Source organism: Colius striatus, chromosome 8, assembly GCF_028858725.1.
Source record: "Colius striatus isolate bColStr4 chromosome 8, bColStr4.1.hap1, whole genome shotgun sequence".
NCBI classification, from domain to species: domain Eukaryota; kingdom Metazoa; phylum Chordata; class Aves; order Coliiformes; family Coliidae; genus Colius; species Colius striatus.
Window position 1 is genome coordinate 17557525 of NC_084766.1, and position 25968 is coordinate 17583492.

At 39.7% G+C, this 25968-nt stretch overlaps 1 protein-coding gene across 2 annotated transcripts in view; it reads right to left on the reverse strand.

Annotated features, from left to right (window-relative positions):
* Window positions 1-25968, reverse strand: part of PRKG1 (protein kinase cGMP-dependent 1) — a 523150-nt gene that overhangs the window by 151569 nt on the left and 345613 nt on the right. For both annotated transcript variants that reach the window (XM_062001370.1, XM_062001369.1), the window contains exon 5: window positions 7840-7903. In XM_062001370.1, coding sequence (XP_061857354.1) covers window positions 7840-7903 — 64 coding nt within the window. The remainder of the gene's footprint in view (window positions 1-7839; window positions 7904-25968) is intronic.

The window sequence follows — 25968 nt, forward strand, 5'->3', positions numbered from 1 at the left end:
CTAAGATCCCCGGGCCAGGGCAGTAACTATGGCCAGAGGAGGCCATGTCCCATGGGAGGGACCCGATTACTTCATTACAGACCCCGAGTCAGTGGCAGTGATTTTCTTCATTAAAATTATGGCTAGAGAAGGCCATGTCCTGAGGGAGGGACACTTTACCACTATGGCCAGAGGAGGCCATGTGCCATGGAAGGGACCTTGTTCACAGCTGTAACTGTGGAAGAACCCACAACAAAGTAGCTCATTAAACTTATGCCCAGAAAGAGGCCATGTTCTGAGGGAAGGACCCTGTATCTGTAGAAGCTGCAACTGTGGCGAAGAACCCACACCAGAGATATTCACCAAGGACTGTGTCCCGTGTGAGAAACCCTGTATCAGCAGAAGCTGCAGCTGCTGGGAAGAGCCCACACCAGAGAAGTTCATTAAGGGCTGTGTCCCAGGGGAGGGACCGCGTGTTGGAGCAGGGGAAGAATGCCAGGAGTCATCCTCATCTGAGAAGAGGGAAGCAGCAGAGCTCATCTGTGAGAGACTGACCACATCCCCCATTCCCTTATCCCTCCAAGCTATTAAGGAGGGTGGCAGTAGAGATCAGGAGCAGTGAGCTGGTCCCGGGAAGAAAGGAGGGATGGGGGAGGGAGATCTTAAAGTGCTGGCTGAAATTTTCTCATCACCCTACTCCCTTCTTGCTTTTATTCCATTCTGTTTCTTGTAGAATAAGCTTTCCTACTTTTGTCTCAGGTCGAGTACTGGAGTCTGTTTTGCCCGGAACCGTAATTGGCAGTGAGCCCTCCCTGCCCCTGTCTTAATCCACAACAACCTTGCTTATCTTTTTATTCCCATTTCACTGGCACCTCTGCCATCCTAACAAGGATGGGGGTGAATGGGTGCACTGAGTGAGAGAGATTGTCATGGTGCTGCTGTGCTAGCTGGGCCAAACCACAACACCCGCCATGCAGCACTTCTCTAACTATATCCCATAGCTCATTTGGTAAATACTCAAGAGAGTACTTTCTTTATTTGAAAAGATAAATAACAATATAAAAATAAGCTTTCCTAACTGAAATGTTTTACTCTCCCATGTTTATTTCTAAGACAACCTCAAACCTAGTTTCCAACTCTAAATCAGATAAATACCTGCTGCCAATCAGCTTTGATACCATTATGTGCAGGATGGACTTGGAAAGCATTACATAGATCTGGTTTCCTCTACCTAAAAGTGATCCTCAGTCTTACTTAAGCAGAAAAAATCCCAACCAATTATATTAAAATCTAATTAATGTTGCATATTATTCCTGTTCCATTCACTGTTGCCACACAATTCTGCACAAAAAGAGGGTTGTGTTAAGACAGCATTAATTAAATAGAGGAATCCCAAGAATTTACGATTCATACTACTTTCACAATGAAAATCAAGAAGGCTGGTTGGCATCTTCACATGAAGGCTGGTAAAATGTAACAGGTCTCCTCAAACCAGCTTGTAAAGCTGAACTATGGGATAAAACTTTCACCAAGATTGCTGCTGTTCATCAGGAGCTGTGATGGAAGAAGCATCACTAGCAACAGAAACAAATTTTGTTTTTCTTTTACCATTTGCACCTTACTAAATTCATTAATTGAGAAGGCAAAAAAAAATAAACAACTCTCACCACATAAATTTACTGTAGCATCAGTGAAATGTCTGCAGACAAGCATTGTGATGTATCCTTTCAGCACTTTTGAGATCACACTCCCAAGTTGTGTTCTGCATGCAGTCAGGGAGCTGCAAGGATACAGTTTTCAGGCTTGGCATCATCTGTTTGTGGTATTTAACACATTTCTCTTTGCTCACACTACTGAAATGGTTTGGCAGCCCCATCTGTCTATGACTATATACGTGTTAGGATCAATGAGGTAGCCAAACCATAGCTGCCTGGTTTTGGAGGAAGCGCTGGCATTTTGACTTCTGTAATGCATTAAAATTTTGAATTACCAACACTTCTAGTGAAATAATTGCCAAAATCTACACTGGAAGACATGGGGGACGCAATCCTATGGCCCTAGCATACTCCCAAGCCAAATAGTACATATACAGCAAGGAAAGTCTAGGACTAGTTAAAGAATTTGCTTACATATTTTATTTAGGATGATTAGCCATATTTATACTATATGTATAAAAATATAAATATATCTTATATTGCATATTTAATATACAAAGGTTACATATTTGCAGTTAATGTTATTATATACACACAGCAATAATATATAAGGCAAAGCTATCTGGAGTTCTGGATACAGAACATACAAGAAGAATCCATTTGACATTGTTTAGATTTGACATTATCTACACAACAAGAATCTCCAGTATTTTTAGTAACCAAACTGACATACAGCTGTTGCTTTCTGTTGCTCAAACTGCTCAGATTCAACCATATAACATCTTACATGGATCAGTACGCTAAACCCCAAACAGTGAAGGAACACCAAGTTCACAGGATTTGGAAGATGCTAGTCAAAAATGCCAACGAAACCTTAATTCAGCCCCCTTCTGTGTACTACAAAACTTTTAAATCACAGATTATTTTCTCAAGCTCCCCCACTCTTTCTGAATTCCTGCCCCTTTCCCCTACCTTGAAAGTCCTACATAACTCAATGGAGCTGGGACAGAAATTCAGACAGATAACAAGTCTATCCCTGACATACAAGCAAAGCAATCTTCTTCTTTGAGACAGGATTAGTAATTTGAGTTGGAAAAAAAAAAAAACAGAAAAATAACCTGTGGGCCACCAGCCACAATGAATAATTTTAGATCAAATGGATAAGTCAAAATCATAAACAACTGAAAATGGTTTCAAGAGAGTCAACGTCAAGCAATCTTAACTATACTTACTTATGTTACCCGAACCACTGATTTGATGTATAAGTCTTTCAAGATAAAAGCTTTGTATGTAAATGACACAGAGGACACCCTTGAAACAAGAAAAACACTACCAGAAAGTGAACCAACTTCAAGATGAAAAAGAAAACCTGATTTTTTTGTCTCCCTGCCTCAACCTCCCCTCTCTCTCCCAAAAAAACAGGAAAAAAGAAAGAAAAGATGCCAGCTCAGGCTATGAGCACTGCAAATGCCCACCACTAGCTCATCCCCCTCCTCAAACACATAGTCCCTGGATTGAACTTCCTCTTCCTCCAGACATTTCAAATACTTTCTCAAGTTTGGCTGTCCTCTTGCCTGCCCACTGGTTTATCTTTTCCCAGCATCTACTCTCCTACCTTCTATCAGAAGTACTAATTTCATCCTATTGAGCTCTCGGAAAGCTCTTCCAAACGCATCGTTGGAGGCAAAGGCCACTAAGAGGATGTCCACCCTGTCACCCCACATCTCCAACGGTTCCCACTTTTTCTCATATACATCACCTCATGAAAAAAGGCAGCAGGTTTCAACTGAATGCACAGCAGAGAAACAACGCCAGCTTTGCTCCATCAGCAAACTGACAGTTGTCTGATTTCCCCCCCACCACAACCACTAAGACAAAGCAAAGGTGCTTAACAGTAGGCAAATGCAAGTTCTCTGGGCACTCTGCTATGCTATATGCCAGGAATTTGATCCTCTTCTTATAGATTGCCCTCCTCTTAATTTTTTAAATTTCATTTAACCGAGTTAATCCACAAAGACTAAAAATACAGGCAACATTACTACCTTCCAGATAATACTAATAATTCTGTGACCCAGAGGGCTTTTTACAATATCTCAAGAGTCCTTATAGATTCTAGTTTCCCCATTCCCGTGAGAAAAAGGTGTACACTGTGAGACCTGAAGCTGGGGAAGATGGCCATCCCTGTCTTCCCAGCGTTCCATTGGGGCAGCTACACCACTGTGATACCTTCCAGTCTGAGGGCTGACAGAGAGGACAGGGCCTTAACGTTGGCAGTAGTATCATAAATGTGGACAGCACCTCAGTTGCTGTAAGTTATTCTATGGGTGTTTCAACGTATTTTAGTTTCCATTAAAAAAAAATCAATACTTTATTCGCCTTTGTTACAAGCTGCCCACATTACAATGAAGTGTTCTAATGTTAAGACTCCATATTCTTAGAAAAAAATTGTTTACTACCAAAAATCCATTTATTTTTGTGATATATACGTGATACATATTAAGAGTGTCTGATGGAGGAAAACAAGCGCTCTTTTTTTAAAAGCTCTAAGAAAAACAGATAGATAATCAGAAAATGCAAGCATAAATTATTTCAAAGTCTTCAAAAATGAGGAAAGAAAAGTCATGGTTTTTACATTTTCACAGTTTCACAGATTTATAAAAAATAAAAAGACATTTAAGCTTGACTATTATTCATCTACAACAAATCTTTCAATTTGCAAACAAGTTCCTCTCTTTCACCCAAGGAAATGAAAATTGTTCTGATATTTCATAAATAAACATAATGTGCAAGAAGGCACTTGCACTGTTTTCCAAAGGAGATTTGTTTTCATCCTGAGCAAGTTTTCTACAAAAAATACCAACTGAGGTATTTAATCTGAGAAGCACAGCACTCAGATAGAGATGAGGCACACAGCTATGTTTTAGCAGCATGTAGGCAGCTGTTATCTTTTCCAACTACATTAATCCTCTAATAGTTAAACATAAACATGTTGATTTTCTTTACCAAAATGCAGTATAGTGAAATCATTTTGCCACTGGCTCAATGTTGTTAAGCACCAGATCAGCAAGCATGCATAGGCCAGAAATATTGGGCAACAGGTTCTTATAGGAAGGAGCAGCCCAAGGTGTGATAGCTTGGGAAGTCAGAGAGGTCAAGAAGGGCTTTTTTCAACTGAAGAAAAATATGAAAAGGCATGTGCTAAGAAAAGAAAAAAAACCCACCACATTGGGGATAATATCAGTCATATTCTGAAAACTGAAGTATTAAACTTTTACTGGACTCTAGTGCTATGTGTTTCCCTAACACATCCCAGACACACAGTAAATGTGGGATGATACACACCTCTCTATTAAAAAAAATGAAGATAAAATTGTTCCCTGGACAGAATAACTGCTGAGTTTGGATCCTCCATCCCTTGTGCAGCATGAGCACCATTAACTCTCGTTTTCCTGCCTCTCCCAGGTGGCTGCTCCTTGCCAAAAACTCAGATCATGCAAAGCAGAGGCTCAGCTGACCAGAACATCTACTAATTTAAATACATCTTCTCATCCTAGCCCATAATTTGAAAGAATTTTGCAGAAAATTTATATCAAATGAGTTTTGGGCAAGCAATTGCAAATTATTTGAGAGGACTGTCCTGCAGGCAGACATAAACCTTATCTCCTTAAGATACTGAGCTACCAAAATGCAAGTAAACCAAGCATTAAGTCTTGAGCTGCAGAAACACATTGCTTGACTCACACATTATATTTGGCAAACATGAGGATAAGCAAGGCAATAAAAGCAGAGGTCAGGCAGTGCTTTTCCAGCAGAGACAGCATTACAAGCAAACAAATCAACTTCTGTGCTGGAAGGGGTGCTTGGCTTCCCTTTGTGGTGAAAAACCACTATGAGGTGATTTTCTCAAGGGTTTGAGAGATGTTAATGAAGTCAGCCATACATTGCAGTGATGGTTTTTAATATGCAATGTTGATAAATATTAATACATATAAAACACTGTAATGGATCCATCCCCAGAACAAGGGCCTGGAAATGGGCTAAATTATGGCCCTAGAAAGCTAACTCCTGGGAGACTTCTTGGCAAAAATCACAGTATATCATTAGCTTGAACATGTTAAAACTGAATCCAGCAGACCTGCTTCTCCTCCCATGTATATAAATTATGAGCAATTTCATTGATGGAAGTGATCTCACAAGTTAGAAGCTACTACAAGAGAACAGAAAATTCCTCTGGGGTTTTTTAATATTCTGGTTATCCAAGGTATTTGTTGTAGTACTTCCATCAATTCTAGAAATTAAATTGTGTTATCAAACATTGTCCATTTTTCCTCCACAATTTTGATTTAGATGACAGGCAATTAAACCAGCTTGTTTTGGTTTTTTATTCCTTGCTTCTGGATTTTAGTTAACAATTTTAGAAATTATTTAAAGAATATAGGACAGAAGTGTGGAATTATTCACTGCATTATATCAAAAGAAAACTTGCCTGAAATCTTGACATTAAACAAGAGATTGAGTTTTTTCCCCTTCTCAAGTTATGCCAAATCAGTCACTTTTATCCACCCCTTGTTACAGCAACAGAGGATAACAAAGTTATTGCTGCTTAGTTTCAATAGGTAGACACTCTTAAACTCAAAATGTGTAATACCATAGTAGAAGGATTTTTTAGGTTATACAAAACATGACACAGTAAATTAAAGACAAACCCAGAGGGAACAACAATGGTGATTCCAAGTAGGACTCTAGGAGCCATGTATAGACTAGGATGACCATCTTTTCTTACTGTAGTATCCACCTTAAGGGTATAGTTACTCCACAGACAGTGTTTCAGGCATCAGTTCTTCATTAGTATGTCACAATTCTTTTCTTTCCCTACCAGGAAACTAAGTGTGCCTGGAAAAAAATTTTAGTGACTTCATTCTTTTCCTTAACTCTTGATAAGGAGCTTAATGCTGGTTATGCAATCCGAGCAAATCAAAATGTTTCTGGTTAAGCATGCAGTTTTGAGATAGGCAGATTTGATTCACAGGATATTGAGTTAATAGTTCTTTTTTTCTCTAAATCTGAATGCGTCTGTGGCAGTAAAGGAAAGAAATCTCTGAATATACAATTATTCTGTGCAAAAAACAATTGATTTGTTTGAACTGCAAAATTTCTCTGTATACTAAATAAAAAGGCAAAAATATAACAATGTCCTATCAGTGGTCTGGAAAAAAAAGAATCAAATGTCAGCAGCAGTGTTTCTTAAAATCAATGGCAGAGGTGGTACACATGAATAGAGTTGCTCATGATGGCAAAGCATCTATGAGAAAAAAAACCCCAATGAATTAAATAACATAATGTTGCACACAGATATTTCCTGCAGTTAAATCACACATAGCTATATTTTTAAAGGTTTTATTAAAAGTTTCTGTAATATTAATCATATGCAATTCTGCAGGCCCAAGAACAGAGTGCAATGTGAATGAATCATGTGGACAAGCTCAAACTGCCTGCAATGCAACTCAAATAGATTACATCCATTTTACACATTCAGTTACAGGGTAATGTTGGAGTTTGGAGGTTTTTTTGGGGGGAGTACAGTGCAGGTTTTTTGTTGTTTTGGAATTTTTGGTTGCTTTTTTGTTTGAGATTCTTCACTGGTTTTTTTTCTGATTTTCGTCCTTTTTTAAACTTCTGTCATTTTTTTAAAACTAAAGACTCATTAAAAGCCTTACACTAATGAGATACTAGTTATAACCAGGTAGGCAAAGCACAACTCTATCCAAATCATCACATATTTCTTCATGTATTAATTACATCACCCCTCTCTCCTGTAACTTTTACAGGAGCAGCTTTTCCATGACACCTCCTTTAAGGCATAATATTGTCCTCTAACATAAGTGTGCTAACAAATTTGAAAGGAGATGGTATACCGGCATTCTCTGCCTTCTCCACCACTGAAATCAGGGGCTGGAGGATAAGATTTCCCTTTAGTACACCAAAGGAAATAATTGTTTTGATATCCAATTAGGTAGATTTACAATTAAAAATACTGAAGTTTTGTTTAAGGAGCTTCCCTCATTGTCTTGAGATGCAGGAACAGTGAACCATAACTGGAGGCATAACTGTGAAGCTGTTCTTTCTCAAAAAAAAGGCCTGAATATTGCCACTAGAAGGCTCATAGATTCTGAACTCATCAGCTTTCAAAATTAAAAGCACTTACCTCTTCAAGGACATCTGCAAGCTTACTAAGTATCTCCTCAGGAAGGCTCTGGAATGTGGGAACACTGCAACACAAGAGAAACCTTAATTAATGGATCCCTCTATACAGGTCATAAATCTATCTGCATTTCTCTCATCTATCTTCCAGAGATATTTCACCCTCATCTTCTGGGACTGAATAAGCATTCACCTGAGAAGTGGCACAAAATGGAAATCTGATCTCCTTCTAGCAGCCAAGATGTATTTTGCAACAATGGGAGGCCACTTGCAGTAAGTATCTGGAGAATCACTCATATAGCTGGTAAACAACTAAGAATCATGTAGGGACTTACTGGAATTAACCTGTGCCACAAACCTGCTCAGTCACACATATGACTGCAATTTTTTTTGCTTGTCTGCTTCCAGCCCACCAGAAATAAAAGAATTGATCCATCAATGCAGAAAAGATCAGCTCTAATCAGCAACAGACAAAAGACTGACTGAAACCCCATGCAGACACACCAAATGAAGAGCACAAAGCCTCAAAGGGTATGGGGTTAGAAACAAACCAGTACCAAACCATGGTAAGAATTAATGAAGGCTTTAGTGGAATTTTACATCCAACTTTGTTTTCTTTTGATGAAAAGGCAACTGCAACTTTTCCACTTGTTTGATAGCATTTTCCTTGCAAAAATCTCTCAGGCCAGGCTGGACCTGCTGGTTGAGGTGAGAAGGTCATACCACATAAAGAGCCCACTGGCCCAGGGTCCACAGGACTGAGATTTATTTCAGTCTGGAGCAGGATGACAGAAATGTACTTGGGTCTCCAAATCTCCTGCAAGTAACCTGACCTTGAAGCTGTATCTCCACCTGAACATGGTCCTGAGCCAACAGCTCTAGATGGCCCTGCTTGAGCAGTGGGGTTGGACCAGATGAGCTCCAAGGATCCCTGCCAACCTCAACTAGTCTGTGATTCTGCGGTACCTTGGTGTCATTCCTCATTTTTCACAAAAACTTAATGTTCATCAATATTCCTAAGTAATGCTGAATGAAACGCATAGACACAACACATGTTCCAGAGGCAGAAAAACAACACTGTACCTGCTTTCATTAAAGGTAAATATAATAAAAAATAAATAATGATTTTGTCCTTTCTCACAGGGTTTCAGTTTTTACTTTGGATCACATAATTGCACAAAAGTTATTTTATATGTTTTGGGGAACTAAAAAACCCAAACCAAACCTATATGTTTTTTGCAAGCCTGAACTTTGAAGAGTAAGTAACAGCATGTGTCTTTGGGGTATTAACCCCATCTACATTTCATGAGGCCTAGACACTTTCCTGGATGCACAATTTGGTGGCTGCTTCTGCACTCAGAGAAAACTCACCCACTCACAAAAGTAGAGGGAGATATGAAGATGCTGCATACAGTGTGTCAGCAAACCACAGTATTTTGTCTGGGAACAAGTATAAAGAGCCTGGTGAACTTGATTTGTGAGCACAATTAAAGCAGAATTTGCTTTTATTAGCTTAAACATATGCTATCCTGTAGTAGAATTAGAAAGACTGAAGCCTTCACTATTTGTTTTAAAAAACCACAAACTTACTTCAGCTGAATGTATTAAATGATAACTAGACAGAACTAGCCAATCAAGTGGAGAAAAATAAGATTGTTCATGCTCTCAACAGCATATTCTGTGTTTTCCTTAGGAAGCACTCTTTTTCACAACAAAAGTGTTGGTAAAAAGTGCAAGGAGAAACAACAAAAAAGGAATTACTTCATGTATGAGCCTAAGTATAAAATGAAAGTTCATTATACCAACCCCAGAATTCATAAATCAGGAATAAACTTAAGGGAAAACATATTCCCCGATACCTGGGCAAGTTTTACTGTGGTTGCACCACTATACTCCCAAACCAGCAAAGAATATATATCACAACATATTTTTTACAGATAATTATGTCTGTGCAATCCAAGGGAAGTGTAGTGGTTTTACCTGGGCCAGGTTTTTTGGTAGCAGGGGGGCTACAGGGGTGGCTTCTTTAAACAAAGAGTTACCAGAAGCTTCCTGTGTAGCTCACAGGGTTAGGGCCAGTCAGTTCTAAGCTGAACCCTGCACCTGACCCAGGCCTGGCCAACTAGTGATGGAGGTAATGCCTCTGTGAATAACACATTTGAGAAAAAGTCATTGCGCAGTTGCAAAACTGCAGCAGCAACAGACAGTGAGAATGTGAAGACATCTCTGCAGACATCAAGATCAGTGGCAAAGGAGGGGCAGGAGGGTGCTTAGGCACTGAAAAGGCTCCCATGTGGTATGTGGTGAGGACCATGGTGTAGCAGGTTGTCCCTCTGCAGCCCTTGGAGGACCCCCAGCCGCAGCAGGTGGATGCCTGAACGAAGCAGTGACTCTGTAAGAAGTTTATCCTGGAGCAAGTTCCTGGCAGGACCTAGGAGTTCGTGGAGGAGGTGCCCACAACAGAGCACGTTTGCTGTTAGGACTTGTGATCCTGTGAGGGACTCAGGCTGGAGCAGTCAGTATCTGAATGACTGTTCTCCTGGTGGGTGACCCATGTTGGGGCACAGTGTGAGGAGCTGCCCTTGTAGGAGGCCCCATATTGGAGCAGTTCATGAGGAGCTGCAGCCCATGGAAAGGACCCACACTGGAGAAGTTCATGAGGGACTGTCTCCCGTGGGAAGACAGTGGGAAGTGTGAGGAGTCCTCCCTCTGAGAAGAAGCAGTGGCAAAGTCCATCTGTAACAAACTGACCACAACCCCCATCCCCCACATCCTGCGCTGCTGTGAGGAAGGAAGGGGAGCTCTGGGAAGAGGAGGAGTGTCGGGAGGTGTTTTTAAGACGGTTTTATCTCTCCTCTCCCTGCTCTTATTTCTTTAATAAATCAAAGCTTTCTCTCCCTAAGTTGAATCTGTTTTGCCCATAACGCAAATTGCTGAGTGATCTCTCCATCCTTATCTCAACTCACAAGCCATTTGTTATTTTTCTCTCTCTTCTGTCCAGTTTGGGAGGGGGAGTGTCAGGGTTTGACATAATAGCCTTTTCCAGTAAGGGGGAATGGTCTGTAAAGATGGCTTCTGTAAGAAGGTGCTTGAAACTTTCCTCAGCTCTGAGCCAGACCCACTTATGGGCTGAGCCAATTAGACGCCTCCACGATCACTTTTTAAGAAGAAGCCAGAACAGGAGGCTTCTTCCTTCTTCTGTCCCTTCTTCTCCAGCTGCTGGTGGTGCAAGGAGTAGGAATAATGAGAGAAGCAACCACGTGGACTCCAAGATCAGTGATGAAAAAGAGGAGGAGGGGTGCTGGAGCAGAGACTCCCCTGCATTCTATGGAGAGGACTGGTGAAACTGAGATTTATTTTCATTTATTTAAAGATCCTGCATCAGCAGTAGAGACTCATTTTGATAATGACCCCATGTCAGGGGCAGAGACTCATTTTGCTAAAGCTGACTGCAGGCCAAGGGGAGCAACTCATTCTGCTAAGAACCCTGAGCCAGAGGCAGAGATTCACTTCATTAAAGGCACTGTGCCAGGCACAATGACTATGGCCAGAGGAACCCACAACAAAGCAGCTCATGAAACTTATGCCCAGAAGATGCACAGGGAGGGACCCTGTATCTGCAGAAGCTGCAACTGTGGTGAAGAACCCACGCCAGAGATATTCACCAAGGACTGTGTCCCATGTGAGGGACCCTGTATCAGCAGAAGCTGCAGCTGCTGGGAACAACCCACACCAGAGAAGTTCGTTAAGGACTGTGTACCAGGGGAGGGACCCTGTATTGGAGCAGGGGAAGAATGCAAGGAGTCATCGTCCTCTGAGAAGAGAGAAGCAGCAGAGCTCATCTGTGAGAGACTGACCACATCCCCCATTCCCATTCCCCAAGCCATTGTGGTTATTTTATAGGCCCCCTTTACAAAAGTACAATTCAATACCCACATAAAGACCCAGACCATCCTATAAAAGCAGCACATAATGAGGCAAACCAGGTCCCCACTTTAAGGAAAGTGAGTTTTAGCAGCAGACGCCAATAAATGTGATTTTTTTTAATCAAGCCACAAATACCACAATGTTTTATCACAAAAGATGTGTGACTGCTAACAGGATAAAGAGCAAGAAACTTCTGACCTCCTCTAGTCTGCCTGTCCCAAGCCGTGTTAGACTCCTTGGAGAATGAACAGCAGAAGGACCTGCTCATGATGGCAAGGAGAGATGATATTTTCCTGGCTACGTTTCATGCCATTCAGCTGTGGAATATTTTGCAGGTGATGACACTCTCTATACCTGGTGAGGGCATCTTGGGGAATTGCTCACTGTTAGCATGAACAGCAGAACAGCTATTCCTGTTGGCTCCAGAAGCAACACATTTTCACAGAGAGATCAACATGCTGAACAGAAGCTGCAAACATAAGGGGAAACAGCTGTATCAAAATGTCCACATTGAATCTCCACTCTGGTACGAAAGCAAAGACATGACCAAACTTAGAGGCAGCAGACAGAGGTGGGAAAGGTCAGGTTTTCATCCCTAGTGATCTGCAGTCACTGGCTGCTCTCAACTTGTAGGTAAAAGCAACATCTACCACTAGCAATGCTTTTATTCATCCTTTTGACTCATCTCATGGGATTACTCCTCTACTAAATGACCAAGAGCTTCCAAATAATCTTGGCTGTAACCCAAGAGGTGGATTTTACCTTAAAAATACTCAGTGGCAGAGATGCCAGTACTCCAACAGGACATTTATCCTCTGACACACATGAAAACTGTGCATGGTCCTTGTCTGTCTTCTTGCTTCAGCCCAGCACAAAAACATTTCAAGATGCAAACCCTAAACTTTTAGAGGATGTTCAACGAAAGTATTCATCTGATGTTAGAAGTGCCTGGCAATGCCAGAACACTGAGATCATCCAGTGACTGGATTGTGTATCAGCTAGCTGAGGGGAAAACGCAAGATTTTTTAAGGAGGTAGTAGGACATGAGAACAATTTGAACAATGAGAACAATTGCAAGTAGTACCTGAGGCCAACACTACTGCTGGATGCATCTGTGTAAGAGCGAACATGAGAGGCAAACATGAGAAGTGAAAGAGTTGTATGTTCATTTTGTGTTGGAAACTTTTGCATCAAAATACAATTCCTTCTCTCTTTTGGATTATTAGTTATTATTTGGAGGATAAACTGTTTGGGTTTTCATATGCAGTACCAACCACAATAGAAGTGGCAGAAAATAAGTTTAGAAAAGGTATATTTAGTTCTCCAGATTCAATACTTACTCTGTTAAAAATGTAATTGGTAAGTCAAAGCTAGGTCTCCCAAGGGAATTTTTCCTGCAAGTTTTACTTAGCTTTAAGAATATTAGAGAAAAAGAAGAAAGGGAGATGGACAGTGACAGTCACTCACACTTGCACTAATTACATCTGGCCTTGAACATAGCTCATATGATGCAATTCTTGGGAAGAGAGAAGAGATTTATTTGCTATACAAGCATTGCAGATGACTTGCCTGCTGTGCTAAAGCTACAAAAGCTTTCAAATAATTTGCAATTGTTAATCTTGGAGAGGGTGAAAATGTTATAGCTACACTTTTAAAGCTCTATCACTCTTAACAAAGACTTTATTCTTGTAAATAAACTCCTGAAAGGGAGTTTATTCTCCCAGACATTTGGTTATATACTATGAGCTGCCCTACATCTGAAGAGAGGAGAGATGCAAAAAGCCAATAAACTGATCTTTTTCCTTATGAGCAAAAGGCTAAAGAAAAGTAAGTGCAAAAGACTGAATTTTTTCCTCTCCTGACAAAAGGATAACAATGATGCCGGCAGTACTGCTGACATCAATGAGGCGAGAACTCCCATTTCTCTATGGAGAACACACATGTGGCATGTGAAATGATGGCAAAAGGATGTGGTTGCACACCCTGTTTTGGTCCGGGCTCTGTTTATGTTCAATAGGCTGCTCAGGTACTCTGGAGTACTATTTTCCTAGTATTATTTTCCCGTGCGTCTGTCAATCACTCTCTCTCTATGACAGGTGTTTATTATCAGAGAGAGCCCTCCTACTACATCTCATTTTGTAATTACCGGGAAGATTGTACCAATTTTTTTTAAAAAAACCTAAATTCTTGCTGTTGTGATGAGAGGGAGTGAGAGAAATTAGCAGGTATGTGAACCCCTTCACTCATTTCATATGCATTCACTCAAGACCATTCATTTTGAAAAAGACAATTGCTCCCAAAGAGCATCTCCAAATATGCAACAACAGTAATTACTTTGGAGACATCACTAAACTTTAATCAGAAACAATGTTGGTTATTCATCTTGAGACCAAGGATTCACATTGCCCAGCAGTGCTGCTCTTGAGTTAGCCTACAGAGGAAATCTATACCTGCTATTACTGTTTGAGGATGTGATAGGATTTTATCTGCTTGAGCAGAATGTATTAATATTTGCTAAATACACCTATAGTCCTAAAGGAAAGCTTCTGTATTTTCCAAGTCACCTGTCTTTTCCAACATTATTATCTAGGTTATTAAAGACAATAGCCATCACAAGAAGCCTCATTCCTCATCATTCCTCAAACACTGCATGTTTTGTTTCTATCATTCTGCATTTGCAACAAAGCCTAAATTAAATTGTCCTTAGCTTGCAATAGAACTTTTACCTCTTCCAAACAGTTCACTGTCAAGGAAGTTCTCTCCAGGATTTTTTCCCTATTGTCTGGGAGATTTCACAAGAAACAAACTATCACCCTTTGGCCTCCATGGACAATACCAAAGAGGGTGCACCAAGCCCCATTTCTGCTTCCACATCTCAAATTAAACTACAAATGTATCACCACAGCACAGGAATAAAGTCAAACAAAAATCATTATCTCACACAAGATGCTAATACTATGCCTATAAAATGAAAGACATTTGCGGCTGACTATGATGCTATGTCTCAAAAGAGATCCTTAACCACTGATCAGTATTTTGAAGACACAGTAGAGTTTAAAGAAGTGACAAGTCACATTTGCATGCACAGTCTGTTTTGACCATTCCTCCAAATTGAGTATTCACAAAATCTTCAAAACCAATTGAAGACAGGCGTTTTGTCTCTAACAGATGTCAACTGCACTTGACAGCAAATTGTCATAATAATATCTTCTTCACAAAGACACTGACAATACTATTTCCAAAGCAGACCCCGGTTTGCAATGTTTTCTGCTTCTCATCTCCCTCCCTTAAAGTGTCACCATTAAATGAACATATTGCAAATATCATAATCTTCTGTCTCATGATTACATATACAAAAGAAAAGTAAACATTTTTAAGGTCACTCGAATCACAAGCATTTGACGTTCTCTTTGGCAATCTGTTTCTACGCCTACCAAGCCAAATGGACCTGAAAGTTGGGTCTCTAATATTAAATTTTCACAGAAAAATTACTCCCTGACAGAGACACTGACTGAATCTACACAATAAGCTTCAAAAAGCAAGCATTAAAATATCTAAACATCTTCTCTTTTTTTGTTATTTTTAATTACTACAAGAGAGTCATAAGACATCTTACACTATAGTAAATGAATAAAATGCGATTAAAAAAATACAGAAACTATGCCTGAGACATTCCTACATCATGAATTGGCAGGGGTGACCACACGGTTGTCAGTGTCACCAATTAAAAGATGCAGTAAAAAGCAGAATGGGCTTTTATGGCAATCTTGATCTCGTTACTGCAGCTGAGATGCTTTACTGAAAGAAAAGTCTAAACGAACACACTTTTGATCGGTAGATCATCAACCAAGAACATTTTTAGGTATTGATTTAGTTACCTCCTATGCAGAGACATAAGTAACAAAAAAAGGTTTAGAGTCCAGAATAATTTGTTCCTTTTCACGATAGAAACCTAGGACAATCACACTGGCAATAAATTATCAGAGTACTTGAATGTAAATTCATCTCAGCGTGCTTGATAGAGGCATGAGACTTTCCAACAGAAATGTGTTGTTGGTGCAAACTCGAGTGACACCAGAAAGTACTGAAAGATATCCAGGACAGCCAAATTCAGTGATTCTAAACCAACACATTGATGGGCAAAATCCCCTTCCTTCTAATTTCTAACTTCCAAAGCTCGGAGTCAGCCTTGAATAATTACTACTCAATTGGAGACACAAGAGGAACGCTGACTTCAAGATTCGCCCGAGGCAAAGATACACAGCCGGCAAATCCCTTCCTATTTTAAGTAAAATCATTCTCTCATCAGTGTGCTCATTTGCTTGTTGCCGCTGAAAAGACAGCACATACGTTATTGATTTGGGGATGTAATTAAGGACATTTATCCTCTGCAAAGCTCTGAAGACTAACATATGATGGCTGGTCTTAATTCCTTATTTCTAACAGCTTTTATTCATACTCTTCAGAATGTTTCCACTCTTGCTCTTTGTCTTTTTGTAGAAGAGTTCTGCTATCTCAGAATGCCTTTTTACAGATTTTATAGAGACCTTCTCCTGACTTGAGTTTGGATCTACTTGAAACATGTAGTACTATGTGTTTCAGCATACCAAATACTTTTAAAAAAGCCTCTAAAGCCATAATTGGTACACTTCTCTTTCTCCAGGATAAGCCTCAGTCCCCTTATTGAAATAAAGAGAAGAGTGATTTAATCTTTGAGTTTACAACGCTGTTGATCTCCTTCTCCCTTCAGGAAAACCCTTAAATCTCAGGAGTCTAAATTTGCTATGCACAGTAAGCCTCTGCAGCATTTTGGTTTTTTGTGCTGAAAATAAAACACAGCTGAAAATGAATTAAATGCTGCAGATTTTCAAGTGGCTTGGATTGTATTAGAGAAATAATCAAATAAGCTTGACAGATTCAAAATATGGTTTGAAAATTCAATTGTTTAAGAAAACATAATCTTGGGAATATTACAGACAGGCAAGCAATATAATGGGTAACAAAAACCCCAAACTAAACAAAAAAACCCCACCACAACTGTGCTAGGAAGACAATTTCAATTATTCAACACAACTCCATTCAGCTGCTGTCAAAAAAAAAATCTTTGCTTTATCACTTCCTCTGTATTTGCTCAAAAACAGCCCATCTAGGGGCTGCAACCTTAAAATAGCTTCCAGATTCTTGACTTGAAGACATCTCTGTTAAAACCAGGTGTAAAAAAACCCTATCTGTAGGCTCATCCCAAAGTCCTTGTTGGGAGGAGGGTGCATGCACAACTTGCATAACCTTTGTAAGCACAGACCCAGACACTCAGGTGTACTGCGATGTTCAACACACTACAGGTACAAATTGGTTAAGAGAAAGGGGGAAACTTCCTGTCCATCAGTAAGCAGAGAAACCATTTAGCCATGGGTCAGGTGATCCACTTAATGGCCACTTTTGTGACAAAGAAAACTCTCAGGAAATTTTGCATTGCACGCAACACACCTTGGATCTGTCTCCACTTGAATCTCAACACACATTTAATTTTGCTCTATGCAACACATTCTACTTTTCCATTATTTTTTCCCACTGTGACATGAAAGTTAGCATTTCTATAATTTTGCTTAATTGCTTGCTAATCAACAGATTACAAAAGATCAACACATCACACAAATGCCTCTGTATCCCAGAAGGAATTTCTGCAGGCACACTGATAAATCAATCCCTCCGAGCTGACAGGGAACTGAGAACACTGATCCTTAAGGATTGTTTGCCCTCCAAACTTTTTCCACTTGACTTCTTTCAAAGAGTGATAAAGACAATATTGAAACTTGACCATTTGGAAATTTTCAGTGGATATTCCCCGAGATAACAGGGTTTATATTTACATAGAGAAATAATACATGGGGAAGGCAGTACACCATTTCAGGACTTCACTTGCAGACACAAAGTGAGCAGAGTGGAAATTTGACCCTGAAATTGGCCCACAGGTATATCAGTGAAGGAGAAAGAACAGGGGAGATGGATCTAAGGGGCATGAAGATGGTGTAATAATTTCAGGTGTTGAACCTTTGCCCTGAGCCCTGTAACCCAGTATGCATGACACTGCTCCTTTTTGCCCACAGCAGCATCCAGCAAACTTGGCTATGAGCACAGTCTGTCCTCATAAAATGGTGAATCTAGCACTCTATTGGAAATTAATTTTAAAACATAATTTATGATAGTGAGTGCCTTTTTTTTCCTAGAAAGAAAGTTGTCATGATAAGATTATGGCTTTGGCTGACAGGGCAAATGTGATTATTTACTCTACATTGATTTATTCAAGGCTGTATGGCATCTTGATTAAAAATACCATTATATATCTTTAGAAGGAAACACTAGATAAAAATCTGACTCACTGACAGATAGGAAAATATAGTTAAAAGTGAGCCATGGTTGTTGAAAGCACTTCCCATAAATCCATTTCTGTCATTTCTGTTTTATAGATGATCATTCCTCAAGTTTGCAGATGAAGCGATTTATTTCTCTCAGATGATTAACATCTGACAAAATGCCTTTTAGAAGTCCAAGTATTCAATAACTCATGTTTAGAACAGGTGTGCAGATCACAGCCACAACATCAGTGAGTAATAGAAGTGTTGACTTAAGGTAGTGAGATCCTTCTCCAAGAAAGCTCTATTAACAGTCATTGAAATTATTACACATTCAATAAAGATCCAGAGTAATTATCACCTGCATGGGAGAGAGATCAGATGGTGAAGATCATCTTGGAGGTAAAGTAAGAGAGGTTCAGTGGAATTAGAAATCGGATATTCCCTTATCTAGGACTTCATGAAGACAGCACTGAGAACAGTTTGCTTATAAAGGGTGGAAATTTATTGAAACATCAGTTCAACTTGTGATCTGAAAACACAAGAGTAACAAAAGCTCCTGGATTTCTAGGGCCATTTAGAAGCATAAATCCTATTAGCTGGGACTTGTAAATCCATGTCATGGATTGCAACCCTCTTTGTCTTCAACAGAGCATCCAGGAGATGCTAAGTATCTCCTTCCCTACAACTGCAGTGGAGTGGAGGCCATGGTTGACATGACATCTACTCCCTTAAGACTTCTCTGTGTTGGTTTGATTAGCTCAGCTTCACCTCCTGTTTTGAGGGAGGACTTGGACCAGGTGACCCGAGAGACCCTTCAAACAAGAGCTACTTTGTTATTCTATGGTCTGAAAGAAAATGCCGATTTCTTCTACATTTACCTACTCTATTTAAGAGCTTACACTTTATTTAGTTGTTTTGAATATCAAGCGAAATGGATTTTTTGAAATAACACCTTTTATCTTTCCACCCTAGTGAAAAGCATTAAAAATCCTGGGTATATAGATGTGTGTGCTCAGGCACATATGTATTCAATTTGCTTTGAAAATTACCTTCAAAGTTTTTTACATCAAACAGTTTGGATTTTCTTGTTAAAATCAGTATCATATTGATTTGTAGCATGCTTCAGCCAGCTTAGAATCCTTGTTAACAGCTTGACAGAATACTAATTCTCTGCAGGTCAGTTGTAATTTTCTAAATTATTAAGAAGTTAAGGATTTTTACAGGCTGCAGGTTGACCTGCTGGAGAGCAGCTCTACAGAGAGATACCTGGGAGTCCTGATTGATAATGAACTGAACATGAGCCAGCAATGTGCCCTCATGGCCAAGAAGGCCAATGGCATCCTGGATGCATCAAGAAGAGTGTGTCTAGCAGGTTGAGGGAGGTTCTTCACCTCTACTCTGCCCTGGTGAGGCCTCATCTGGAGTCCTGTGTCCAGTTCTGGGCTCCTCAGCTTAAGAGGGACAGAGAACTTCTGAAGAGAGTCCAGTGCAGGGACACCAAGATGATCAGGGGAATGGAACATCTTTCATACAAGGAAAGGTTGTGGGAACTGGGGCTGTTTAGACTGGAGGAGACTGAGGGGGAATCTCATTAATATTTACAAATATCTAAATAGTGGATGTGAGGCGGTTGGGGCATCCTTTTTTTTCCATTGTATCTAGCAACAAGACAAGGGGAAATGGGATGAAGCTGGAACACAAAAAGTTCTATTTAAACATAAGAAAAAACCTATTTCACTGTAAGGGTGAGGGAGCCCTGGCACAGGCTGCCCAGAGGGGTTATGGAATCTCCTTCCTTGGAGGTCTTCAAGACCCACCTGGACATGTTCCTGTGTGACTTGATCTAGATGGACCTGCTTCTGCGGGGGGGTTGGACTAGATGATCTCTAAAGGTCCCTTCAAACCCCTACCGTTCTGATTTTTATTATCCCCCTGAGGACACTTCAGCCTAAGCCTGATTTGTCTCTACCTATAGGTCAGTTCAACAGCATGACTATGCAAGCATGTTCTTTGAGATCATCTTCATTATACATAATGCCCTTTCTATGTTCTCTATGCTTTAAAATGCATATCATGAATTGCATTGTGAACTGCTGGAGCACCCAGTGAGTTTGTCTTCACTGAGTTATTGAAACTCTTTTCACCTTCTTCCAGAAATAATTAAGCTGTTTTATCAGTGTCTATATGAAGTTTAAATGATCCTCTCTAATATGCATTATGTTATATTTTTTTGAGTCACGAGTAATACTCTGCTCAATTCCAAGATATTAAGTCACTCTGGTGATTACTAGCCTCTTTAGTTTTTGGTATTCTGAGTTGTATTTACTGCCAAGCCACTTGTGTGATATTTCTAAAGACAGTATATAACTGAATTTAAAATATATTTCTGATGCTCATAAAAGCAATAAAAATGTCACCTTCTGCTTGCATGTTAAAAATTCATCTCATGCAAGTAGAGGACAAATGAATAAAATGATCATTATGATGTGCAAGTGTACTAGATAGAAGAAAATGAGACTGCTCTCTGTATGGACAATAAAAATATTTAATAGATCTTTGCTCAAATGGCAGTATTTACTGAACTTTTCTAAAGTCGTTATTAACTTGACTTAATGGTCACTTCAGCTTGCTTAAAAAATGTTATTTGTACCATTATTAACAAGAATGTGGATCCTTTGTGAAATTAGAATTAGTTTCCTGAAATAAAACCCCCAAAATACACCATTTCCTGTTATATGATCCTGTTCAGTCTGTCAAATTATCTGTGTAGCTATTTTTCTGATGAACATATATGCCAAAGTGAAGACTATTAGCACTCTAAATCTATTCCCACTCAAATAGGAACTTCAGCACTTATTTAAGGTTCAGAAATTCATCTCTGAGTTTGTTGTGGACCACTGTTTCCACAAAAGTGGGCCAATGGAGCTGCTGTCATTCATCTTTTCCCATCTAAAAAGCTGCATATGCACCTTCTAGGTTCCTATCTCTCTATTTAGATTTTTTTTCACATTTGAATTTGTATTAAAATCACTAAAAGATTCAAGACAGCCTGGCCCCATAAAGAAAGATGGAAATAACATTAGGAAAATCCAACGGTTTTTCTTAACTTGAGCACTCTTTTCAAGAAACTAGCTGCTTTTTCACAATCCTTTTTTTTAAAAAAAAAAAATTATCTTAGCTAAAGAAGCATTAAGACAGTCTGCTCAACTCTCATGTTTTCTCTGCTCGGCACAAACTAACACTAACAGGTTAAGTGCAATACAAGTCATTAACTCCTCTCAATATTGCCAGAAGACAACTTAAAATTTGGTCTACAGGTAGAAATTAAAATCCATAAAGTACATACAACAAACAAAAGCTGTAATTTCAGAATCAAAACCAAACTATCATTTTAATTAAAACTCATCAATAAATGCTCAGAAAAGTCAAGAACACTTGCTCTTCTAAATATAAATTTATTAAAATTTGAGCACCAGACCTGAGACCCCTCTGCAAGCCGTGGTGAGAACGCAGCTGTACCCCTGCAACCCATTCAAGGCCATGGCAGGACTGAGAGCCCCCAGCAGCTCTGTGTGAGTGCACCCAGACGGATGAGGGACTGTGAGGAGCTGGGGGAGAGTCTAAAAACTCTTTACCGGGTCTTCACTGCAACTCCTTCCCCCTGTTACCAAGCAAAAGCTGCTCCTTGCCAAACTATGACAGAGTCATGCAATCTTGGCTATTCAAAAACTATTCTTAAGTGCTACCATAATATACCATATGGTTTTGCTTGGGAGATCTGAGGAAAATATTTACACCAAGGAAATATCAAGTGTGCCAAGCAGGCTGTTCTAAGCCTTTCCTGGGGAAACTGCTCTGGCATTTTCTGGTAAGGAAAACTATCTTACATAGCTAGCCAAAAAAAAAAAATCTAATGGAAGCAAGAGTCTCCTGAGATCAAGGTGAACACCTGGACTTCTTTTGGAGAGACTCTTCAAATGTTTTTGCCAGCAGAGACTGAGAATGGGCCACCTTAAATATCTGTCAACACCACTGTTAGGACATTATTCTCAGGAGTAGGTTTAGGTCAGCCAAAGAATGAGAAAATAACTTATCTATCAGATACAAATGCTTTGGTTCAAAGCCCACTGAAGAAAGAATAGACTTCTATTTCTCTCTGCTTTGGTGAAGACTCCTTATACTTGTACTCAATTTTTCACTTCTGTTGGAAGCTCCCACACAGGTGCCAGATTCTTTGTTTTCTTCAAATCAAAATGAATTTAATACTTATCATTTAATGAAGGGGAAAATGTGGTTCATTAAAAAATTTAGCCATTTCTTTCTTTTACTGATCAGATCGTGAATCAAAATCCCTTTACCCCTGGCAGTCCCATCTTTACATACCTAAGTAATATGAGCTAAATCATCAGAAAATTGTGTCACATCTCTTAGTGAAAGTTTTCACATGTACTGTGACACAAAAAGAGAGACATTGTGAACTAGGGGAAAGGAAGACAAAATTACCAAACTTCTAATCTGCAGGAACTCAGTGATCAAATAAGTTGTTTAGTGTGAAATCCTGCTGAATAAAATGAAAAGCTTCTGAACAAGATTTACTGTTGTAAATGCTGATGGCTATATTTTGTAAAAAATTATTTTCTGCTAATTACACTTGCTTATCTTTAGATCAATACTTTCTATATCTTCATAATTCAGCTTGTTAAACCATTCTGAAGGGAAACTACTATTTGTAGTACATCAAATCTCAAAGTAATTAGAAATAATAAATGAGATACACATCTAAACAACTACTTCTAATCACATTAAAGGCTTTGGACTTAATCTTTCTGGTACTTTGCTAATACAATACACAACAATTACCAGGTAAAAAATACATGCTAAATTCAAGAGATATGAATGAAGCTGTGCTTCGAGAACAGCAGATGCAGAGCCTTTTCTAACAGTCAAGCACACCCCAGTAAAAACAAGAACTTACCTTATTCAATACATTCTCCTGTTAGAAAGGCATTTTCACATTTGAATGTACAAATAGATTTCCTGTTTGTAGGCACAAATGTGGCTTGGACCAGCCAGCTTAAATAAAGACGGTAGGGACAAGTTAATGCAGCTGGCAAGCTACTTCCAATTATCAGAAACAGGTGCTGCGAGTTAATCAACTGGGCCCTGGGTGATCACATGGGCAGAAGCAGCATATAAGGCAGTAGCCAGCAAAGGAAGGGTGGCTTTGAGTCAATGCTGTTGGTTGTATTATGTTGCCTGTGTATGTCTCTGCACATGCATTACCTAGATTCTCTATGTCTTTGAATGAATATAGCTTGCACCACTGCAACATTTGGTCACCCTGATGTGATCAGCCGAATTGGTTGGATTAAGAATCCTCAGCAGAAAATCACCTGGATTCCTGTTTGAAAAGCCAAGTGAGCCAACTAAACCGGTATAATGGGAAAGATGATGAGCAAAGAGGAAAATCCTGTTGACACTCTCCAGCATATCCTTGCTGAGAAAGGACTCAATTATGAGAGAGGATTTACTAAGACTCGTAAGATGGGGACAGGAAGTAGGTCTCTTTGTCTCCCTCCAAGAAGTATACGAAATGAGACACTGGCAAAATCTAGGAGACACGTTGAATAATGCTATTGGCCTGTGTAAATCGGTATCATCCATTATACACGAGCTAGAAGCTGAGTGTGCTATAGCTGCTTACATGAAAGCAGAAAATGCTATACCATCTGCATTCCCAGTAAATGCTAAAAGGTTCTTTAGAGGTGGTGACTTTATAGTACCATCAGCTTCACCTCTAGAAGAAAATACTAAGAGACTCTTTGGAGGGGATAATGTTATAATACCCTTGGCTCCACTTCTGGAAGAGGAGAGCATGGATGTGAGCCCACCTCCCCCAGAACACCCTAGAGAAATGTTTCAGGAGCCACCGAATGCATGCATTGTTTCTCCTCCCCTCCCACCCACCCTTCACTGTCCTGCCACGTCCCATCCTGCTGCCATGCCTGAAGAAGTACCCGGCAGAGAAAGAAAGGTACACTTCGCCCATGACACTACGGTTCTGCCATTGCCCCTGAGCTCATCAATCCCTGAGTGTATTCCTCTTCCATCATCACTCCCAACATCTAGTGAAGGAGAAGATCAACAAAGACAATTGTTAAAGGAAGAACTAATAAGACACGGAGAAGACATGAAACAGACTTTGGCCCATTTGGAGGAACTGATGGAAAAGCCAAAAGCAACAGCTAATTAACTGTTGGAACGGATTAATGAATTAACTAAACCAGAGATTAAAGTTTCACCCCCACAGGTGCTCAGAGACGCCCGGCCAGATGACTATGATCCAGCTAAGAAATGGAGAGGCCTCATATGCAACGCAGTAATTGAAGGAGAATTTTTTCCACAACCCTTTCCAGTAATAACAGCACATAAAAAACGACAATGGGCACCTTTGGATTGGAAGTTGGTAAGGGAAGGCCAGAAAGCTGTGATGCTGTTAATGCAGCTGGCAAGCTACTTCCAATTGTCAGAAACAGGTGCTGCAAGTTAATCAATTGGGCCCTGGGTGATCACATGGGCAGAAGCAGCATATAAGGAGGTAGCCAGCAAAGGAAGGATGGCTTCAAGTCAACTCTGTTGGTTGTACTATGTTGCCTGTGTATGTCTCTGCATGTGCATTACCTAGATTCTCCACATCTTTGAATGAATATTGCTTGTACCACTGCAACACCTGTTCTCATATCATCATAATATACTGCCTATGTAGCAATGGACCACAATGTTCAACCCACCATAAACACAGTATTTGTCTTGCAACTATGAATACTTCTGTCACTTCAGAGTTCACCGCTGTCTGATCTGCTTGACTGCTCAACTCCCTCATACTCCTTCTTCAACCTATTTTGTACATCGGTGGATGTGCATGTACAGACTTTGCATGCCTGGATGCTGCACTGTACATCCAATGATGACCACAAGCTAAAAATACCTCAAATACTTAGAATAGCATGGTCTTGGCCTGAAACAATAGTAAAGGCATGAGTACTAACTTTGAGTTTCTTCCCTGTAAAAGCTAAAAGATAGTCATGTCAAAACACATTGCAAACATTTTTTTCTTGTCTATGAAGATCACTGTCCAATTTCATACCGTGGTTTATTTAAAGAGAAGAATAAAACCCATCATCGTCATTATATTTCTCACCATGTTTCAAGCTATAGGACATAAGCATGAAGAAGACAGCGATGATGTTTGGAATCATGCATACCACAATGAGATACAGAAATTATCCCCAGCAGCTGGCCTGGTAGCAGGACAAACTTTATGAGCCACCACCACCCACTATGCCTTATGACCTGTGTCCAAACCACAATGGTAATCTCCCACTGTTCTTATTCAGACTGTTGGATGAAACTCAGAGATGCACAGTAATAAACCCAGTGCTAACAAATTAAGAGATACTAGAGAACTAAAAGCAGTGAAAGTAAAACTCCATGATAGAAAAGCTTAATTCAGGCAATATCTGACATACTCCCTTTTATCCTAGGTCCATCAGTAGTCATGGGTGGTTGTAAGGGTTTTGTTTGGAGCAGAACCTGCCACTCTGAGAAAAGAAAAACAGCTGCCCAAGCCACCTTCTGAAGATTTATTTCAAATATTTGTTAAAGCAAATTTTCTTATTTTACCTGCCAATTTAGCTATTGATGAGCTTGCCAAGGTGTAGGCGTGCAAGACAAATTAGTATTGCAATACATAGGATATAAAAGTAGATAACACAGATTGCATTAGTGTAATACATTTAAGCATCCTTCATCCTGAACATTCTGAAGAGATATGATCTAAATACAGAAAG